Consider the following 21,584-nt stretch of genomic DNA (forward strand, 5'->3'; position numbering starts at 1 on the left):
CACCATAGTTTCCCAGTACGGTCAGTCATTTTCGTATAGCTTATACCATTTTTCGACATGCTCATACCATTTTTGACATGCTGAAACCTTCTATTTTTGTTCTATACTTTCTTTAACCAGCCATTCTATTATAGAACAAAAATGTACCATACAATATTCTTTCCTATATAATTATTTATCTTTTCTTTATCCTTTCTTACTAAAAACATACCTTACACCAACAACTTTCTTTACATTTTTCCTAACCTTAGAGTTTTAACCAAAGCAATAAGTTTATATGCAGTGGAAGGGCTTAGATGGGATCCAACGTGGAACTATTAGGGAAATTTAAAGCTATACATAAGGCACCCAAAAAGCACAGTGGTGATGGCTCAGGGTAAAGAATAATATGAGTTTTAATTTTTGTCATGATGTCCCCTTTTAATGATGGAGCTGGACACGTTGGCATAATAAGGAGAGAGTGTGAAATATTTTATTTCCCAGACCACATGGAAGTAATGGCATAGTGAGGGGCCTGGATATAATGCCCTGTAACCCTACAACCAAAAGGGGTGAAGGAAAGAGTGGACCAGGAAATTTAAGTAGAGCTAAGCATGTAGCCCCCGTATTAATAACACATGATATAACCCCGCCAGCTACTGATATTTCCACCTTAGGCTCGGTTGGTGTAATAGTTTGTTCCGAAGACATTGGGGCTACCAAGTTAGGGGCGGGCCAATCTGACTGGAGCAAGCCCAAGAGATCCTCTTTTGAGATTGTGTAAGATGCCTGGTGTCCCTTAATTGCAGCAAGCCTCTGGGCCATGTGCTCTCCTCCAGCTAGGTGAACGAGACAATCATGAGCCCAATGTCCATGCTGTTTGCATTTGGGACAGGGTTTTGCTGGTGGGCAGGGCTTGACATTCTTTGACCATATGCCCATTTTGATGGCATCGGAAACAAACCTGGGAAGGGGGCTGTGTACCCCTTCTGCTATTGACCATCTGGGGTGGAAGATTATCAGTGGTGGTTTTTTCTGCTAAAGTGGTAGATAAAAGCTGAAGTGCTTACTGCTTATGTTGGTGGTCCTGTATTCATTCCTCCTCTTGGTTGTTAAGGATTTTAGAGGCTGTGTCTAATAGCTCTAATTGAGGAGTTTGTGGGCCCTTTTTTAATTTTTGGAGTTGGCGCCTAATACCCGGTGCTGACTGGGAGATAAAATATATAGCCAAAACAGTTTGTCCTTTTATAGAGTTTAAATCAATATTAGTAAACTGCTAGGAGGACCGGTGCGGCCTTGGATCGGGTTACCGGAGGGCTACACTGGGGAACGACTGGAAGGGGAGGATATAGGGATTGAGCTGCCAGAGTAGAGGAGGGTGGGGGCGGGGGAGCCTGAGGCTGTTGAGGCTGCCTGTAAGGGGGGGGCTCGTCTGCAGGGTCGAAATCTGAGATGGAGGAGGGGGTAGAGGAACTGGGACTTACAGTGTCTGCAGTGGGGGGAGGGGAGTTTTGGAGAGGAGGCTGAAGTGTGCATAAAACAAGAGGAGAAGGAGAAGTTGTAGAAGAGGCGGCAGATGCTAGCATGAGTGGAGGGCAGAGATTAGAGGGGTTGCAATTGAGGCAGAGGCGGGGATGTTCATGGAGGAGAGAAAAAGACTGAACATAGGGAATCTCTTCCTACCGTTTTGAACACTCACAGAAATTATACAAGTCCCGAATAATATCAGGATTGAGGGACCCCTGGGGGGCCAATGATTTTGGTTGTCTAAGGGGTATGTTGGCCAATCTTGGGTGCAGAAACGAATTAGGTGATTGGGTTTGCTATCAGGGGAAAGAGAAAGTGTGGTGAGATTGTTTAAGAGGCATTTAAGAGGGTAATCAGCCGGTAGGGATGATGAGCCTCCCACGATCAGACAGGTAGACTAAACAGGGCGTCCCCCAAAGAGTCGGCTGTCCGAAAAGTGTGGCTGTGGCAAAGCCTGTTGTCACAGGGGTTTGGCACAACCAGGGTCCTCCTGGAGAACCGAGGGGGTCAAGGCACCTTGCGCAAGAATTTTTGAACCAGACGGAAAGCACTTGACCGGGCGGCGGGTGGGAGCGTGTTCGAGATTCCCGCCGGTCGAATAGGGCTTACTGTGGGGCAACAAACATGGAGCCTCCGAGGCTCCCTGTTTCCCGACAGATATGGGAGTCCTTCGAAATCCGCTGTGGGCCAGCAGACATGGGACCCCTGGGGTCCACTGCAGCCGACAACCATGGGATTCCTTGGGGAGGTTGGGCGAGATCCGCTATGGGCTAGCAGATGTGGGACCCCTGGGGCCCACTGCTGCCCGTCGGCCGTGGGAAGGTGTGAGAGAGATAAGGAGGAGGAAAGAACCTTTAGCTGTAGCTTGGAGAGAGAAAGGGAGAAAAGGAAGCCTTGAGGGTCCGCTGTGGCCGTGAAGGCCGAGGCGCGTTGCGTTCCCCCTCGCCCTGGGGCCGGAGGGGCTGCCGGACGATCAACGGCCAGTTCCCCCCGGGGATCCTGGGCAAGTTTCAGGCTTCTGTGTCTGGGGAACTCACCTATCCAATGGTTGCTGGTGGATGCAGTTCACACATTCAAAACGGTGGCGAAGGTCTGGGAGGGCTGGAGTGGCCTCTGGCGCCAGGTCGGGGATCCCGCCTACGGGAATACACCTGCACAAAGGCGAGGGAGCACCCGATCCGAGTCACAGCACCAATGAAAGAAGTTCGGCGCCAGTAATGACTCCACACCCGGCCAGGACCAGGAGATTTATTAAAAGGGGCTGTTACAGAGGGGATCTGTAATGGGAAAAAAGGAAAAGAGAGAGTAAGAGAGAGAGAGGAAGTGGGAGAGAGGCGGGGAGAGAGCTGCAGAGAGGGAGAGAGCGACAGAGAGAGAGAGAAAGAGAGATGGAGAGAGAGTCGCTGGGAGAGGGCTGTATTTATCAGCCTGACAGGGGCCGGAAGGGGCCGTGCTATGTTCCTATTGGAGGAGCTGCCTGGGAGCAGGGTGGGGCTAACGCCATGTTATAGTCCTATTGGACGCATAACAAAGCTGGCTACGGATTGGAGGCTTGCAGGTTTGAAATTCGCGCGTGGGAAGGTTCGAAATTCGCACGCGCGGGGAATTGTGCTCACAGAAGCCAGGACCTAGGGCCTTTGTTGTCTGGTGTGTCGGTGCCATTTTGGGAGTCGTCCCTCTGGTCGCTTCCTGCACCCTTCAGTTGGTATAATTAAAGAGTTGTAGAGTTGTTGGTATAATTAAATGAGATAAATGTCTATAAATAGCTTGAAATAGTTTCATGCACATAGTAAAGGCTCAGTAAAAGTTGGGGATAATTGTTACTGTGGATGATGATAATGACAGTGTCTCACTGCTTTTTTCTCAACTTTTTCCATATGTGCCTAATTTTTACTTTTAGCTCTGGAGTAGCATGGGGACCGTTAACTTTTTTTAACTACCTGAAAATCTTCTAATTTTTCTTTAATTCAGTCATGGAAATTTGATGTTTTTTCCCCTAAAGCTAGATTTAACTTTAGGATAAGTGATATACTGTAATTCATTCATAATTACATAGTACAGCATTGAACAAAAACACTGGATATAATGCCCTGTACCCCTACAACCAAAAGGGGTGAAGGAAAGAGTGGACCAGGAAACTTAAGTAGAGCTAAGCATGTAGCCCCCGTATTAATAACACATGATATAACCCCACCAGCTACTGATATTTCCACCTTAGGCTCGGTTGGTGTAATAGTTTGTTCCGAAGACATTGGGGCTACCAAGTTAGGGGCGGGCCAATCTGACTGGAGCAAGCCCAAGAGATCCTCTTTTGAGATCGTGTAAGATGCCTGGTGTCCCTTAAGGGACACTTCCATGATGTCATCAGCATATGAACACCATGGCCATTCTGAACGATTTCTTGTTTATTCTCTCCTGTGTCTGTGTTTCCCTGTTAGGATCTGAAAAACAGAAATGACTGGTTCTCAGTGTGCCCTGTTGAAATGTATCAATTAATTGGTATATGAGTACTTTGAAAATACAAGACTAACGAAGATCAATGAAATTGATTTAAGGGACTAGTCTAAGCTTTTATCATTTTGTAACCTTCAGTTTCTTTTTCTTTTAATAAGTTTCATAGAAGAATTTACAAAGGAATCCCGCTCCAGCTCAGAGGTGAAGTCTGGGCTCTCCTTCTTGAAATCCCTAAAATGAAAGAAGAAACAAGAGACCTTTATAGTGTGAGTAGCTGGAACTGACTTGTTATGTTTTGAAATTAAAAAGTAAAATTCATGTATCTTAGCTTTCAAGGTGATATAAGATGTTCATATCATCACTTAGAGCTATATTAACATTACGTTACATCGGGTTTTGGAGGCCTATTATTTGTTTTGTTTATTGGAATATACTTCTTGAATTTTTAACAGATACTTCAGTAAAAATGTTATTGTCTGTCAGTCAATCAATAAGTATCAAGTGCTTTTCAAATGTAAATGACCAATTGAAGTACTTAAAATGATCACTCAACGTTGAGACATATTTGTAGGGAAAATTGTCTAACACCTGATCATTATTGCTTGTTTGCCCTGTGGTGTTAATGAAGAGACTTGCATTATCACTTTGAGAATTCATAGGAAAATAGCAACAAAATTCGATTCATCCACCACCTGCCTGTATATGATTGTTTTCGTCTAAGGTGAATAAAGAAGACTTTGCCTCCAGATTATGAGGGCATCTCTAGGTTTTATTATTATTTTTTAAATAAAAACTTAAAATTTTGACTGAGGGTATGTAATGTTCTTCTTGACTTTGACAGTGTATGAAATATACCCCCTTGTCATCTCTATTGTGCCTTTTCTGAACCTAAAATTTATGTAAGCCTTTGAAAAGAGTAAAAAAATGTGTATAAATGGAATAAATGTGTATAAATGGAATAAGTTAAAGAGGAATTAGTGAAAAGAGAAAAATCATTTATAGTTTAAGCCAAAAACCAATCCTAAAAGGTGCTTTGGTGCTCTTTTGATTTTTTTTCCTGTGTATGTGTGTGTGTGTATGTGTGTTGTTCAGGGGTAAAATTTCAAGAGGAAAGATAGTATATACTGATATATTTAAAGAGTTACTCATTTTGTATAAATAAAGATTTTTAAATTTAGCCGTTTGGACCCTACACAGACTATGAGTTTATGTCTTGGGATCTTAGAGTTCCAGATTATTTTAGACTATTGATTAGATATTTGCTTTTAACATCATAGTTTTAGAGCCGATTTCTAAAATGATGTTTGCGAGAACATACATCCTGGAACTTTAGCACCTGGTACAATGTGCCTAGTGTGTGGTAGGTGCTCAGTAAATATTTGTGCCATTAATGAGAGTAAAAAGCATTTGTGTTTATATGGTGTGTTTCCTGGGGCTGTTGTAACCAAGTACCACAAAGTAGGCCGCTTAAAACAACAGAAGCCTATTCTCACACAGTTTGGAGGAAAGAAGTCTGAAATTAAGGGGGTGGCAGGACCACTGTCTCCGAGACTCGAGGGAGGGCCCTCCTTGCTTCCTTCTGGCTTCCGGGTTGCTGGCAGTCCCTGGTGTTTCCTGGCTCATGGCCACACCTCTCCGTCTCTGCCTCCTTTGTCGTGTGACCTTCCTCCCTGTGTGTGACTGTGTGTCTTTGTCTTTCCTGATAAGGACACCGCATTTGATCTACGGTCCACCTTCTTCCAGTGGGACTTCACCTTCACTTGATTACGTTTACAAAGGCCCCGTTTCCAGATAAGGTCACATTCATAGGTCCTTGGTGGACATGAATGGTGGGGAGGGAGGCACGGCACACTATTCAGGCCAGCAAACCTGCTGACAGAACGGTAGTTTTCAGTTGTATTTTATGCTTTTTCTAATTAGAAGAAAATTATCCAGTGACCAGGTAGCATGAGAGAACATTTAGTAAAAACTGACAGCAATCACAACAAATAACTTGCCTGCCAGTGCCTTCAAGCATATAGTTTTCAACGCTGTTGTCAACATTCTTTTTACCATTTGCGTTTTTCCTAGCATCACTGTTTAATTTGGTCCTCCTTTCTGGGCACCCCTGCTTCCTCTCCCTCTGTAAAAATGGTAGGCGTTGCTCTCCAAGCATCTGCCATGAACTGGAGCTTCAGTGAAGAAACTACCTTCTCTTAATCTGCTGAGACTTTCTCAGGATGGCATTATTTGGAGCCTGGCATTTCAGAGCGTCCAGACCTTCAAGTTTTCCTGATGACCTGTCCTTTCTTGGACTGAGGCTTGGTGTGAGGTGTTGAAGAGCATACGGCATGAATAGGTGCAGGGTCAAGGATCTTTTCTTCTGTGTTGGAAGAGGTGTGATTGCACAGATATATTTAGTAATAAATACTCTAAAAGTTGCAAAACAAAAACCTTGGCTGAGTTGAGAGAAAGGAAAGAAAAAAAGATCATGCTTGTGGATCATGCTGCGCCTCAGCCTCATGGCGCAGACGGCTGAGGGGGCTTTATTTCCCAAAGAGAGGAAGAGGAGGGAAGAGTGTTCAAGGCACGCTGCAAAGACCTCTCCGAGCCCCTCCCTCCAATTTGGATAGGATGAGTTTTAATTTAAAGCTTCATATGGCTGTATTTAAAAGTTCAGGACGTACTTTACCTTTTCAGAGCTGACATTAGTTGAGTATTTTTTTTTTTTTTGAGTCGGAGTCTCACTCTGTCGCCCCGACTGGAGTACAGTGGCCACTTCCAGCCACCGCAGCCTCGACCTGCTGGGCTCTGGTGATCCTTCCGCCTCAGCCTTCTGAGTAGCCGGAATTACAGGCGCGCACTACCCTGCCCGACTCATTTTTTGATTTTATTGTAGAGATGAGGTCTCGCCTGCCCAGGCGGGTCTCGAACCCACGGGCTCAGGCAATCCACTCACCTCAGCCTCGCAAAGGCGCGGGATTACAGGCTGAGCCACCGAGCCCAGCTAGTTGAGTATTTTACATGTGGATTTCCTCATTTAATTCCTGCAACAATGCCAAGACGCAGGTTAGATCATTAGCATCAGCATTTTCATTGGACAGATGAGGAAACTGAGCTTAGTGCAGTTAAGTAACATTTTAGCCCAGGGTTAGCAAGTGGCAGAGAGGATCTAAATCCAGGCTGTCCTGTCTTCTGCGCCAGTGCTTTCCTTGCTGTGTACCTTATTCTTGTTGTGTCTCATTTTCATGTGTCTCTCTTGCGTCTAACAGTGACACAGATGGTGGAGGATCTGTCTATCATAGAGAGCGGCCTCACCCCAGCCTTGGTGCAGCTCCGTAGTCTTGTAGGCTCAACCCATGTTGCTAATACTCTTGTTTCATCTAAGTGCTGGCCACTGCATTTCTGCCCTCAGTTTAAGAATTCATTAGATCTCATATTTTAAAAATAACAATGTGTAGATATTATTGTGACACTTGTGGACGTCAACCCATCCAGTCTCAGAGGCAGCTGTAGAAGCTGTTTACCTCCTTCCATTCAGATTTCCTGTATTCTGTGCATTCCTTGTAAGCACTTAGGACATAAATAATACTTCTGAGCTGGGCTCGGTGGCTCAGCCTGTAATCCCGCGCCTTTGGGAGGCTGAGGTGAGTGGATTGCCTAAGCCCGCGGGTTCGAGACCTGCCTGGGTAGCGAGACCTCATCTCTACAATAATCAAAAAATCAGCTGGGTGTAGTAGTGCATGCCTGTAATTCCGGCTACTTGGAAGACTGAGGCAGAAGGATCACCAGAGCCCAGCAGGTCGAGGCTGCGGTGGCCGGGAGCAGCCACTGCACTCCAGTCTGGGTGACAGAGTGAGACTCCAACTCAAAAAATAAAAAATAAAAAATAAATTAAAAAAATAATACTTCTGACCTATTATTTGTTACCTATTTAATTGGGCTTTGCTTCTGACACCGGGCCTTTTTTATGGTGGAGTTTCTTGTCCTCTAGAGAAGCTGATATTATAGAGGTGTTTGGATTATCTTTTCCCATCCAGTTAAATTTTACTTTAAGACTTTTTTGTTAAAGGCATGTCTTGTCAGACATTTTCTTCCTGCGTTTCGACAACCCGTCTTTTACCAGGAGGCCTACAAAGTAATAATTGAAACCTCTTTACTTGCCCATTGTTTTTTTAAAAAGGTATTAGGAGAACAAATATGTGTGGATTATTATTTTCAAAACTAAGTTTTTGTAACGTCTTCTGGACCAACTTTTATCAGAAGTAACATGCAAGAATATTTTCATGGTCACATGATTGTAGCACAGTTCTGTAAATATCTCCCCTGTCTTCGGAACTCGGGAACACGCTGTGGTTGTGCTTCCTGTTTTAAAAAGTTACAGAAGCTGCCCTTCTCTGAGCTCCCACCAAAATACACAAAAGTACAGTGACTCACAGAACGCTCAGTATACACATAACCCATTCCAGATGCACCCAGGTAACCTCTTTCACTTTTAGCTGAAGTCAGAAAGGGTTGTGTTTATTTGTGTGTGTGTGTGTGTGTGTGTGTGTGTGTGTGTGTGTGTGTGTGTGAATTGATTTAAGCAGAAGTCTATATTACCAGTACATGGTAAATGGGTCAGTATAACATATGTATATAGATGCTTATTTATACTTAAATATGGTTAAATTTTAATCTCCCATCTGGTTCAACATGGGAGATTAAACATCCTCATTTAGCTCCCATTCCCCTGAAATGCCACTAAATTGACAGCAGATTTTTAAAAAGGCAAACCCACAGAGATGAGAAGATGAGAGAAGTGATAACAGCTGCCAACTTTTGGAAACCAGACCTCAGACAGACATTTAGTAAACTTAGCAAACCTGAGAAAGCTAAGTCCTAGGCTGGCAGTGGGAAATTGGAGAAGCAACTTGATTAATATCTCAGAATCTTCAAAGCCTCGGTAACTGCTAACTGCAGGGACCCTTGGAAGTGAAGGTGAAGCTAAAAACAGAAGAGAGTGTATCAGAAGCAGGGCTTCTGAGCCCCTCCCAATGCTGGCCAAGAGTGGTGGTTGGTTCTTTGGAGAAGATGGAACAGAGGGCCTTTACACTGGTAGCAGACACTGCTAAGGATGAGCTGCTGGCATGAAAGCAGAGAAGTCGAATATCCCAGATTTTGGCCAGCCCAGCCCTTTTCCTTAACTTGGTTCCTGGGTTGTTGGCAGCCAGGTGCTTGTTCTTCTAACAGGAGATTGGAAGAGCCACCTCTAGCAAATGTGTCAGCATAAGAAAATACTGTAAACCCAAAGGCACTGACTTCAGTGAACCTCAGTGCAACTGCCTGGCAAGATCCCTCCACAGGCAAGACCCCAACTGTGAAGCCCCACCTAGGCATGCAGCTTTTTAGTGCTTCGCTTCTAAATAAGAACAGAAAACAAGTTCTTGCCATTCATTTGTGGAAAGGAGCTAACATGAAAGACAAATGAAAGAAATGGACAAAAGCAACTTGTAAGAAACAAACTACAGAGCAAGAAGAAAATAATCACTAATATCTTTAGAGAAATAAAAATAGATATTGCATTTTTAAAACAAGCAGAGGATGCTATAAAAAGGAACACTCAAAAACAACAGGGCTTAAGAATACAAAAACAAAATAAATGAAAATCAAGAAAAATGAAACACTTGATCGAAAACAACAGTTGAGGAAATTTCCCATAATGTAAATTACAAAGGCAAAGAGATAGAAAATAATAAGAAAATAGATAAACAGTCTAGGATATCTCACACTGTAATACTTAAGAGTTTCAGATGGGAGTGAGGAGCGGGGAGGATAAGGAAACTGACAAAGGAATTATTGAAGAAAATGTCTCAGAGCTGAGAGAGGTAAGAGTTTTTAACCCTTTGCACTAGGATGTCCCCTCTGAGGGGACATTGTAAATATAGCAAACCACTGGGTTGCCTCTTCTCAGGGGACATAAAGAGATTGCTGGTGATTATACAGAACAGACTCGTGCCAGTGAAGATTTTTCAAAAATATATGTTTCCTCGAAATTTTCCATTTAAATTACATAAAAAAGGAAATAAAGAGGTGAAATATATCCTGAGACGTATGTAAAAAGAAAAAAATCAGCTGGAGTTACATAGAATGTGTGAAGTGCTTTCACAGTGGTGCTGACACTTCTTTGTAACAGAAGGTAGCGATAAAGGGCATTTGAATAAGAAAGGCAGTAGGGGTTTGTATCATATGGCATAACTTGAAAAGACAGATTCACAAGTTACTGGAGCCTTAAAAGAAAGAGACTTTTGAAGTTGAAGGTAGGTGGTATTGATCGAATATATCTATCTGTACTAAATCAGAAGAGTAAAATTGGAAAAGTAATATTCTTTTGATAATTCATGCCATGATTTTGTCATTTGCAATCGGAAATTTTTACTCATTTATTTAGTTTTCAGAACAATGGCAAATTGAAAAGACAGATGTGCGAGTTATAAGAAGCGGCAAAGATGAATTCTATTTAGACTTTTCTACAGATAGAAAAAATAAACCTTGACGTGGAAGAAAATGGTAGTCATGATAGTGATATCATCCTCCCCTCCAGGATAATGGGTGCAGAGAAGATAGCACGTTGTCGGGTGAAGAACGGGAGGATGTTACAGAGAAACACGGGCCTCCAGCGAGAATAAATTTTGTTGCATATTCTCATACAGCAGGACCACAAGTAGCAAGTACTATAAGAGAACCAATTGACTATATTACTCTGTGTTTTACAAATGAATTTGTGAATAGTATAATAAAATAAGCACATCATTATGTGGATGAAAAAAATAAAGAAAAAGCAGCCATTGCACAAATCGACTTGGCATAAATGGTAGAACATTGACCAACAGGAATTTTCAGCTTTTATTGCAGTTATCCTAAATATGGGACTAATTCAAGTACCAGATTTGCAAGAGTACTGGTCAACCGTTTTCAGTAGTAAAATGCTCTTCTTTTCAGAAACATTCAGTAGAGAAAGGTTTATGCAAATCTCCTGGAAGCTTCATTTGAAGACACCTGTGTCAAGTGATGGGACCATCGGAACTCGTGTTCAAAAGGCCAATAATTATTCTGAATTCATCAATTCAAAATTTTTGCAAAGATCAGGCAATTTGTGTTGACAAATCTGTTGTTCAAGTAAATGGTAAATTTCTTTTATAACATACAATCCAAATAAGCCTACCAAATGGGGTGTATGCCTTTATGCACTAGTTGATTCAAAAACAGGATATCTTTTTTCAGTACTTCCCTACTATGGCAGCATAACATCCGAAAGCATCATTTGACCTGATCTTCCAGTAAACACCAGCATTCCATTACAATTATATAAAAAGTTGTTGGAAAAGGTTTCTAATGCAGCGGGATACTACATGTGTACTGACAGATATTACAGTAGTATTGTCCTAGCAGAAGAGCTACTAAAGATGAAATGCCATTTTAGTGGTACAAAGTCAACCAAAGGGAATGCGAGAACAAATTAAAAAACTGAAGATCTTAACAACAACAACAACAAAAAAAAATAGGAAAATAATCTTAAGCTTCTTGCATGGAAGGAGAAAAGAATCATTAAAGTTCTCAGCACTTGGAATCATGCAGGAATGAAAGCTAACCCAAGGACATTATGTGGTGGAAATATATCAATCAAAAAGTCTGAAATGATTCTAACTTATATTGCAAATATGAGCAGTGTGGATTGTATGGATCAATATGCTTCTACATGCTGTTTTTTGCAAAAATATTTTAAATGGTGGAGGAAATTATTCTGGGGACTAGAAATATGAATTATTAATTCCTATATTCTGTACCAAGCTTTAAAAAACAATGGAAAACCTATGATGCCCCATTCGAAATTTGTCAAACTTCTGATCTACCAGCTGAGAAGTGGTTTTCAGGATTCACGAGTGTATCCTTCCAAATCATCTTCAAACAACAGACGGGACAATAAATTAAATATTATTAATGTGGGAAGAAGAAAACAAGAATACGTTGTCTGCTCAAATAGAAAAATACCAGGTGGAAGACGTCCTGCAAACTACTACTGCATTACGTATATCAGTGAGCCCACAATGCTTGTCAGTGACTGTTTCACACGTTATCAAGTTAGAAAAATATAAGATGTAAAATTTTGATTTTTTTTGTCTTAAATAAGTTCCTCGATGTCCGAGATTCCATTATAAGACAGATACCATTACAACATAATAATTGTTTCCAGTGCTATACTATTTAATATGAAGCAATTCATCTTTCACTGTTTCATTAAAAAGTGCAGTCAGGTTGCTGGTAGGTGATCAGTGAGATGTGTCCAAGTGCGGAGGGTGAAGATTGAAAGGATGCATCAAGTGCCCAACTCTGTGGATGAAAGTAGATCTGAACCAAGTGAAGTTTCAAACATGGAGAGAAACAACCTTCTAGAGAGAAAAAACAAATTGCACATGATTCTTCTTCTCTTGTTAGGAAGCAGGCTCCCAAGAAGAGAGGCAAGCAAAGAGAAGCCCAGCAGATGGTGAGGGAAGATCCCAAGACCGAGCAATTCAGCTGCCCCAGAGGCCAGGTGGTACTGAGGCCAGTCCGTCCCTGAGGTCAGGCCATCCTCGAGGCCAGTCAACCCAGAGGCCAGGCAGCCCCAGAGATCAGGCCAACCTCGAGGCCAGGCAGCTCAGAGGCCAGACCGCGCAAAAGGCCAGGCAGCCCAGAGGTCAAGCTGCTCCTGAGGTCAGGCCGCCCTTGAGGCTATGGCAACCCAGAGGCCAGGCAGCCTAGAGGTCAGGCTGCTCTTGAGGCCAGGCAGCTCAGAGGCCAGGCCACCCAAGAGGGAGAAGGTCTGATAGCCCTGGGACAAGATCTCCGAGAAGATGATGAAGCCTGTTCTATTGGAACATTGCCACAGGAGATGTATACAACTTCTAGTGGGTTTGGGGTGAAATTAGCCATAAGTATGTAGAAAACAAGCAAATCAAGAAACAACGCAATGTTTAGCTTCAAGGAGAACAAAAACATCATGCTTGAAAGAGAAGAGACGTCTAGCAGACCGCATTGTTTAGCCATGAGGAGCTTTCACATTGACTTTGTAACACAGTCTCCAGAAAGTTCTCTATCCTAAATTAAATTCTGACTGTATGGACAGGATGGGAGCGAAAAGAGATGAAGGGCGAGGAGGGGGGTAGGATAAATGTGGATGTAGGGCGGAGGGAGCATTTGTGTCATGTACTTTCTGTAATGTTTTGATTTTTGAACCATGGGAATGATTTTTCTAAACCAACTTAAGTTTTTAGTGAGAATTATTTCACTGTTTGTCATAGACTTTTCAACAACTGATTTCCATAAAAATAGACTTTCTTCCCTTTTTTTCCTCTTCAGAAATTAAAACACAGAGCCCGGGGCTGCTCACCTGATATCAGGCAAATAGACCTGGATGTGAACCGCACGTTTAGGGACCATATCATGTTCAGAGACAGATACGGTGTTAAGTAAGTAAAGCCGGGCATCATGACGTGTGCGTGGCATTTATAAACAGTCTGCATGGAAGTCGTTATTAACCTAAAGTGTATTTACAGTGTCTCTATAGACTTTAGTTTTGGCTTTAGCTTAAAGATTTAAGCTTTTGCAGGTCATTTAAGTCCTTGTTGGGTGAAACTTAGGCTCTAATTTAGCGTAAATTTTTTAACCTTGGACATAGTAGGTGCTATGAAATTGATAAAGAGTAATTTTATATATGAGAATTCTTAGAAAGTCATATTATTATTAAAAGTCCTAGAAATGAATGATTGTGTGAAAACTGTCAGTGAGAAATACATTTCTATAACCTTGATTCCTTGCATAAATGAACCTTTATAAAATGAGATACACATGAAATAAAGTGGGAGATTAATGAACTGAGTGTAAGAGTCAGGGCAGCCATCCTGCATGTTGGCAGATCATTGCTATGACAACTTCCCAGGATCCAACAGGAGAAATAGAAATCAGTAGATGATGTATATTAGGAGATTTATTTTAAGGTGTTGGCTTGTCCAGATGTGGGGCTGATGAGGCAAGGCCACCAGATGGGATAGGCTGGGTCCTGGGATGAGCTGAAGCTGCTGTCCACAGGCAGAATTTCTTCTTTTGGGAGGCCTCCGATCTGTTCTTACGGTCTTTAACTGACCTAATGAGGCCTACCCAGATTTTCTCTCTCCAACTTGAAGTCAGCAGATTTTGGATTTTTATCATGTCTGTAATAAAATCAGTAAAACTGATCTGTCAACTGCCCCAGCCAGTGTGGCCCCCTCCATCTCTGCTGTTGGGTCAGAGACATAGGCGCCCGCAGTGCCAGGCTGTACTTCCAGCTTCCAGCTCAAAGGAGTCTTGTCGTGTCTCCTGATGGAAGCCTTCCTCCTTTGGAACTAAGATCTCCAGAGCAGCAGAGCCCAAGGCTGCAGGCACAGGAAGCAAACACGTTGCTAGCGGACCACTAGGGACGATGGGGAGTGGGGCCACTCCTGTTTCTCCCCTTGGGATCTTGGCTCCCAGAGTCCTATAGGAGAAGCAGCACCTTATGTGGGAGCTTGATAGAGAGCACCTCGGGCTTCCTGGGGACATTCCTAGCCTTAAGGAACTGCACCGAGTCTTCAAAAGGACATTCCACCATTCTGTCAAGCCAGCTGCTTGTATTGGGATGGCTTCAAATTAGGAGACTTCAACAAAAGAGAGCAACAAATGTAAGAAATTTGGAGCTTAGTGGGTTTTTGTATAAATTCTTTCTATTGGAAGGAGTGTTAAGTAGTCTCAAATTTGGACTTTTTAGAGTATTCTTTCAATTTGAGCTTGGGGTAATTTCTTTATTACACTAGTAATTGTATCTAGATTAGCTACTTGTTTATAGTTAGCCTGTGGTTTATTATTTTTAAATTTGTAATCTTAAAAGTCCATAAAATAACCAAGTTGTGTTTGATGTCACCTCTTTCTCTAGGCAACAATCCCTATTCCATGTTCTTGCTGCATATTCTATTTATAACACGGTAAGTTGGAACACGGCTGCCCTATTGTACTCCGAGGAGCCGGAGGCCTGTTTCAGCCTCCCGTCCAATAGGGCCCTCTGGGTGCATTTCTTCTTCTCAGAACCAGATGGTCGCCACAGTCTCTGAGCTCTGTGGACCTTTTTAGGCTGTGACCCTGTGGCAACTCCAGAGTCTTAGAGCAGAGCTGATTCAGATGTGACCACAGTATGCCAGTGAATCTCACCTTTTCCTCTCCCCGCAGATGTTTTGTTGTTGCTGTTATATTTTGTGTTGTTGTTTTTGTTGTTGTTTGTTTTGTTTTTGAGGGCATGGACAGGGCAGAAAGACAGGAAGCTAGTGGTAGCCAGGTTAATGTTTGCTTGCCTTTTTATAACTTCTCCTTGCTCCTGAAAGGTTGCCCTTCATTATCACATTTTATCTGTTAGGTAAATAAGGTTCAAATAAGATAACATACGGATTCACTGGCTATCCCAGGAATAGGCTAAAACTAAACTCTTTGGCAATGGACATGGCTTTAGCATTGTTAGAGGAAAGTATAATCCGGGGAATGGTTAAGTAGTGTTGGACCTAATATACGTGTTAAATAAATACTTGTTGACTAGGTCCCAGGGAGGACAACCTTTGGATCTTGGGATGTATAATTTCTATTATGATTTAAACCTTTAAGTTACAAGAACAGAAGCTCACTCAAACTCGGGAAAGCTGAAAAGGAGTTTATTAAAGGGACGTCTCACAGAAATGAAGCACTGGTTCATGCAAACTGAGCTGGAAAGTGGGAAGCATCCAGCGAGAAGGAGAGCTAGATATTCTGTCTCCCACTTGGGCCGCTCGGTGTTTTGATTATTTCTTGAACTGTTCAGTCCATGGTCTCTCTCTCCGGATTACTTTGTCTGCTGGCCAGTTATCATGGCTCAGATTGCACCCACAGACTCAGCATGACCATTCTGTTCAAGTACATGCCCCTATCTGATCACAGTGTCTCTGGCTTTGCTCACATTTCCTAGAGAGAGTATCTGATTAGTCAGTTCAACTAACTAACTGTTCCCCTGGGGTCAGGTGCCCACTTCTGTTGCATCGACTGTGGTTTCATGGCACAAACATGAGTCTCGAAGGCCATGCCAGAATCAAGGACTTTGAGGAGAGTGGGTATTTCTCAGAGAAGGGCTTAGGCTGTGAACCCAAAATGTATCTACATAAGGGTTCAAAAGTCTAGAGGGGACAAAAGAGCAAACTGGAAATTGTAGGAGGAAAGAATTTGCCAGCATCTGAGCAAACAAGAGGACTAGTGAGCTAAGAATCATGCCCCAAACGAAACAAATATTAGTGCTCGTTAAAGAAAGCATAGCAGCATTGAGCAGAGGACAGTACAAAAGATGTAGGAATTTAGACTTATGTCTAAATTTTATTCCTTTATAATACTGTGAAGATTGTGACGTTTATCTCGAGAATTGTCCATTTAAAAGTGCCTAGACATTTTCTGATACTCTGTAGATCAGTCTTTTCTCTGTGCACACACACGATGTGATTCTAAGCTCCTGGTTTCCGGCTCCTGTTTGCTCTCCAGGAGGTCGGGTATTGCCAGGGGATGAGCCAGATCACAGCTTTGCTCCTCATGTACATGAACGAGGAAGACGCCTTCTGGGCCCTGGTCAAACTCTTCTCAGGCCCCAAGCATGCCATGCACGGTAAGAAAGCCCTGCCTGTTACCCAAATGACAACCAGGAGAGGGAAAGGTGAAGAAGCACAAAACCAAAGATGCGTGGGAGAGTTAAGGATGACAGACTTTGAGCCTCGGGGCTTGTTCAGTTATTCGGTATTTGTCACAAATGCCTGCTTTCATTTTTCTTTATTGAACTTTTCTGTTCACATTTATTTTCTTTTGCCTTTACCCTAAAGTATATTGTTGGCATTTTAAAATTTAAAATTACCCTCAGTCAAAAGAAGCTAATTTAGGTTTGAATGAATTTAGGAAAAGGTATATTATTAGGAGGAAAAAAAGATGGCTTTTGATCAAAACCTTTAGATAATCATGCAATTATCATTTCATTGAAATGTTGACCATTGACTGGATATTGATGTATGACTCCTTGTCAAAAATAGTAATCGAGAAATGACACTTAGGTCTTTAAAGGAAAGGTACATATTAATTAAGTTGTGTTATCTTTCAAATATAGTTTTTAGTTGTTTCAGCTGTAAAGTTGGCTCCATTTTAGATTTAAAAAAAGGCTGGTAACCTATTCTGGATGCTAAATTATTTAATGTTTCAAAACTTGCATAATTTTGATTTTCAACTTAGCATATTTTTTATAATCACCTATAAGGGTATTTGCTAAACTAGGCAATAAACTTTATTCCAGAGTTTTGATTGCAATAAAGACTTATTTAGTCTTGGAAATAAAAGTGACATTTGTTCATGCAATGCAACATTATTTTTCCAGTGCCATCCATGTGGTAATATCAAACTTAAACCAGTCTTAACACTGGTTATCCTAAGAATGTGGTGGGAAACCTGCCATCAATTCAAAGTGCTGTTTTAATATTTCAAAATTATGACCTTCCGTAGTCTATTGTCTGTAATGTCTACTCTTGCCATGTGGTTTTGTGGGTGTGTTGTGGGGGTGTGGGAGGTGTGTGTGTTTACATTTGTCTTTCTCTTGGTGTTCCTTCCCAGTTATTTTAACAAGAATGATCCATATTGTAACTGTCTCTGGGCACATCACGTCCTGTAGATGGACTCCAAAAGCAAGACATATCATTAGATTGAGTTGCCGTCCTGTAGGCAGGTATCATTTCAAAAGGCATCTTGAAAATCAGCTGCTCTTTATCAGTCTCCATTTTACTTTCCCGTGCGATAGTGCTGCTTATCTATCTACAGTTTAAGTGTTATGTAATTATGTGGGAGACTCTCCAACTTTAGAAAGCAGTCATTTCTTTTCAACCTGTTTGTAGCTTACCTCCAGCGATTATTGTCACCAGCCTAATCTATAAAACTATATTAATTCTTCTGTCCTAGCATTTATGCTTACAGTGCCATTTAGCTCATTGTTATGGGTAAGTTTATACTTGGAGATATTTGTTTCTCTGTGAGATTTTATAACTAAAGGTTACCTCAGTTCTTTGCATTTCCAATATGAAAATTGAATAAATGTATGGAATCAAAGCTAAGGCCGAAGTAAGATGGAATTTAAAATATTAATGCTGAAACATCACTGAAAAGTGAAGAAATGTCAGGTATCTTAGCATTCTTGAACTAGTTATTACTGAATTGTATTGACTTTTTCAAAATTAGATTTTTCTTGAAATTTTTCCAACTTCCATTCCTATCAAATTGACCATGAAAGTGGCACTGATAGAAATATATAGTCTTTTTTATGAAACCATTTTACTGGAAAATATTGCTGAGGAAGGAACAGCATCTCTCTCCCGGGAAATGTTTACACACAACTTAGGAAACAGAACAAGTTAAGAAGTTACTCTGCCCAGTAGATTGTAGAGCAGTGTTGCCCAGCACTCTGTGCCTCGGGCTCTTCAGGGAAGTAGAGTTCCGTTTTTTGGAAACAGATGTTGGGGGGGGTGGGACGGGAATGGACTCCAAGGTCAAGTAAGTCTGGGAGACCAAATAAAACAATGAAAAATAAGTTTCATTCTAAAAGACAACTGAGAAACATTAATAATAAGCTAATATGCATCATGAATAGCCAAGAAGGGCACACAGAACATTGCCTCTGGATTCTTTTTCAACAAAATAGGACATCTGTCAACATCTTGCAAAGCTGCATAGAACCCGAATTGGAATATACTCATGTGGAGAAATCGTCAAGTTCATTGAGTGTACATCTATGTTAATGGATTGTGTAAAATAGCTGAAAGGAAACTGGAGAATAAAAATAGATGTAAAGTTCAGTGCTTTTAATACACAAAATTTATACTAATTTACCACTTGCAGTTAGTTAATTCCTAGATACTTATAGATTATATTGTATAGTCACTTGGGATAAAATATAATTTGTGATATATCATTGATCTTCTAGTGCCTGGATTCTTTTTTTTTTTTTTTTTTTTTAATTAGAGTCTCACTGTGTCACCCTGGAGTGCAGTACTACACTCATGGCCACCCCAGTGTCGACCTGCTGGGCTGTGGCTATCCTTCCAAGTAGCTGGAACTACAGTCGCATGCTACCATGCCTGGCTAATTTTTTTTATTTATTGTAGAGTTGAGGTCTTACCAGGTTTCCTAGGCTGTTTCCGAACCTGTGGGCTCAGGTAGTCCCCTCACTTCACCCTCCCAAAGTGCTGGGATTACAGGCTTGAGCCACCGTGCCCAGCCGTGCCTGGATATTTAAACAGATGTTAAATGCAGCTTTAGAGAAATAATTTTAAATAAGGCCGGGAATGGTGGCTCATGCTTGTAATCCCAGCACTCTAGAAGGCCAAGGTGGGAGTATTGGTTGAGCCCAGGAGTTCCAGACCAGCCTAGGCAATATAGTGAGAACTGTCACTACAAAAAAATTTATAAATAGCCAGGTGTGGTGGTACATACCTGTAGTCCAAGCTACTTGGGAGGCTGAGGCAGAAGGATTGCCTGAGCTCAGGAAGTTGAGGCTACTGTGAGCTGTGATTGTGCCACTGCACTCTAGCCTTGGGCGACAGAGGGAGACCCCAGCTCAAAAACAAACAAGCAAAAAGATAAACGAGCAAAAAAAAGTTGGAAACATGACATTAATGACATTGTTAGAGCAGATCTGAAAAAAGCAATAAAATTTTTGTAATATATTAATAGCAAAACAAAATGAAAATTAGTTAGAACAACCTGTATGAATATTTAGGCATTTAAGATATGACCCAGCCAGGCTCAGTAGCTCAGCCTGTCATCCCAGCGCTTTGGGAGGCCAAGGTGAGTTAATTGCCTGAGTTGCAATTAGTTAATTCCTAGATAACTTGGTGAGACCTCATCTCTATAATTAAAAAAAAAAAATAGTCAGGCATGGTAGCACTTGCCTGTAGCTCCGGCCACTTAGAAGACTGAGGCAGAAGGATCTACCAGAGCCCAGCAGGTTGATGCCGGGGTGGCCATGAGTGTGCCACTGTACTCTAGTCTGGGCAACGGAGTGAGACTCTAACTAAAAAGAAAAAAAAAAAAAAAGATACGGCTCCATATCCTGAAAAAACAGATAACCTTGATAAATAGCTTCCGTCCCCCCCCCCCGCCTTTTTTTTAAGCATCTCAGTTCAGAAATATTGTGTCCTCTTTAATATGTTTACAGGGGGCAGAGGAGATCCCCACACAAACATTAGACTAAAAATTCCCTACCCAGAGCTGAGAGTCAGTTATTTCTTTGGTGGGGAGAAAAAAATATTTTGGTAACTACCAGATGTTTCTTTTTGTTTTTGACAATTACAAATGAAGGAAATACGTTGCATTTTTAAATCTTGGGGGTTTGTTGATATTGTTTATGAAGTGTATTTATGTTTGTTTTCTAGGCTTTTTTGTCCAAGGTTTTCCTAAGCTCTTGAGATTTCAAGAACATCATGAAAAAATACTGAATAAATTTCTTTCCAAGCTTAAGCAACATTTGGTAGGTAGATATGACTATGCTCACCTATCCCAAGAAAAGGCTAGAATAGTTAAATGCAGTCTTTGGTCCCAATTACTTTATTAATTGTTATTGTCATCCATTTCATTTACTGTACAGTTGTAATTCCATTCTTTGCAAAATGTTAGATTTATAAAATTTATTATTGATGGACTATCACAGTTCTAATTCATAGATTCAAAACTTCTTCTTTGAAGCAAAACAGTGTTTAAAGAATTGTGATTTCTCAGTTATTTTAGAGGGTTTTTTCATTGCCCAAAAGGTATTTCAAGGATCATACAAATTCATTCTTATTGAACTGTATGTATGCTTTAATATAAAACACAGTAGTTTTATATTAAAGATTGATTGCTGTAAAATGTGTCGAAGATAATCTAAATGTTGTATTACAATCCTGTCATAAGAGAAATTTATTCTTGGAGTGATTTTGAGAAGTAAGATTTTGGGAGAAGTAAGAATAGAAAAAATTGAAAGCATGAAAAAGATTTGTAACAAGGTGGTTTTATGTTTAGCTTTGACAGCTACATTCAACAGCCCTCCTAACTTTTAGTTTTGCGTTGTCATATTGTGTTTGCTGCAATCCAGAAATTGTGAGGCCTTTGTTTTTTCAGGATTCTCAAGAAATCTACACAAGTTTTTACACAATGAAATGGTTTTTTCAGTGTTTCCTTGATCGTGTAAGTATTTATTTACAGAACGCAATCATACGATTATAAATACAAGATGAGGGGAAACTGTTAACCTTATTTCTATTTTGTTTTGCTTTTAATTGTAGACTCCCTTTACACTAAATCTCCGAATATGGGATATCTACATCTTTGAAGGAGAACGAGTTCTTACTGCCATGTCTTACACAATCTTAAAATTACACAAAAGTAAGAAAATGCTTAACTGTAAAGATTTTGTAAAAAATCAAGGCATATTTCAACCCTGATTTCTCATTCCCCGCCCTATTTCAAATTCATTCTTTTAGCAGTGATGTAAAAATTACTGAAAACCAGTGGAGAAATGATCTTCAGTTGGTAGTTTGCTTTCA

At 41.1% G+C, this 21,584-nt stretch overlaps 1 protein-coding gene across 1 annotated transcript in view; it reads left to right on the forward strand.

Annotated features, from left to right (window-relative positions):
• The window catches only part of USP6NL (USP6 N-terminal like), a 143,770-nt gene that overhangs the window by 99,979 nt on the left and 22,207 nt on the right, over positions 1-21,584 (forward strand). Inside the window, exons 6-12 of the mRNA XM_021715902.1 lie at positions 4,119-4,226; positions 13,318-13,427; positions 14,906-14,954; positions 16,519-16,639; positions 20,436-20,530; positions 21,160-21,225; positions 21,324-21,423. Coding sequence (XP_021571577.1) covers positions 4,119-4,226; positions 13,318-13,427; positions 14,906-14,954; positions 16,519-16,639; positions 20,436-20,530; positions 21,160-21,225; positions 21,324-21,423 — 649 coding nt within the window. The remainder of the gene's footprint in view (positions 1-4,118; positions 4,227-13,317; positions 13,428-14,905; positions 14,955-16,518; positions 16,640-20,435; positions 20,531-21,159; positions 21,226-21,323; positions 21,424-21,584) is intronic.

Source organism: Carlito syrichta, unplaced genomic scaffold (assembly GCF_000164805.1).
Source record: "Carlito syrichta isolate Samal-C Ts95f unplaced genomic scaffold, Tarsius_syrichta-2.0.1 Scaffold308004, whole genome shotgun sequence".
NCBI lineage: Eukaryota > Metazoa > Chordata > Mammalia > Primates > Tarsiidae > Carlito > Carlito syrichta.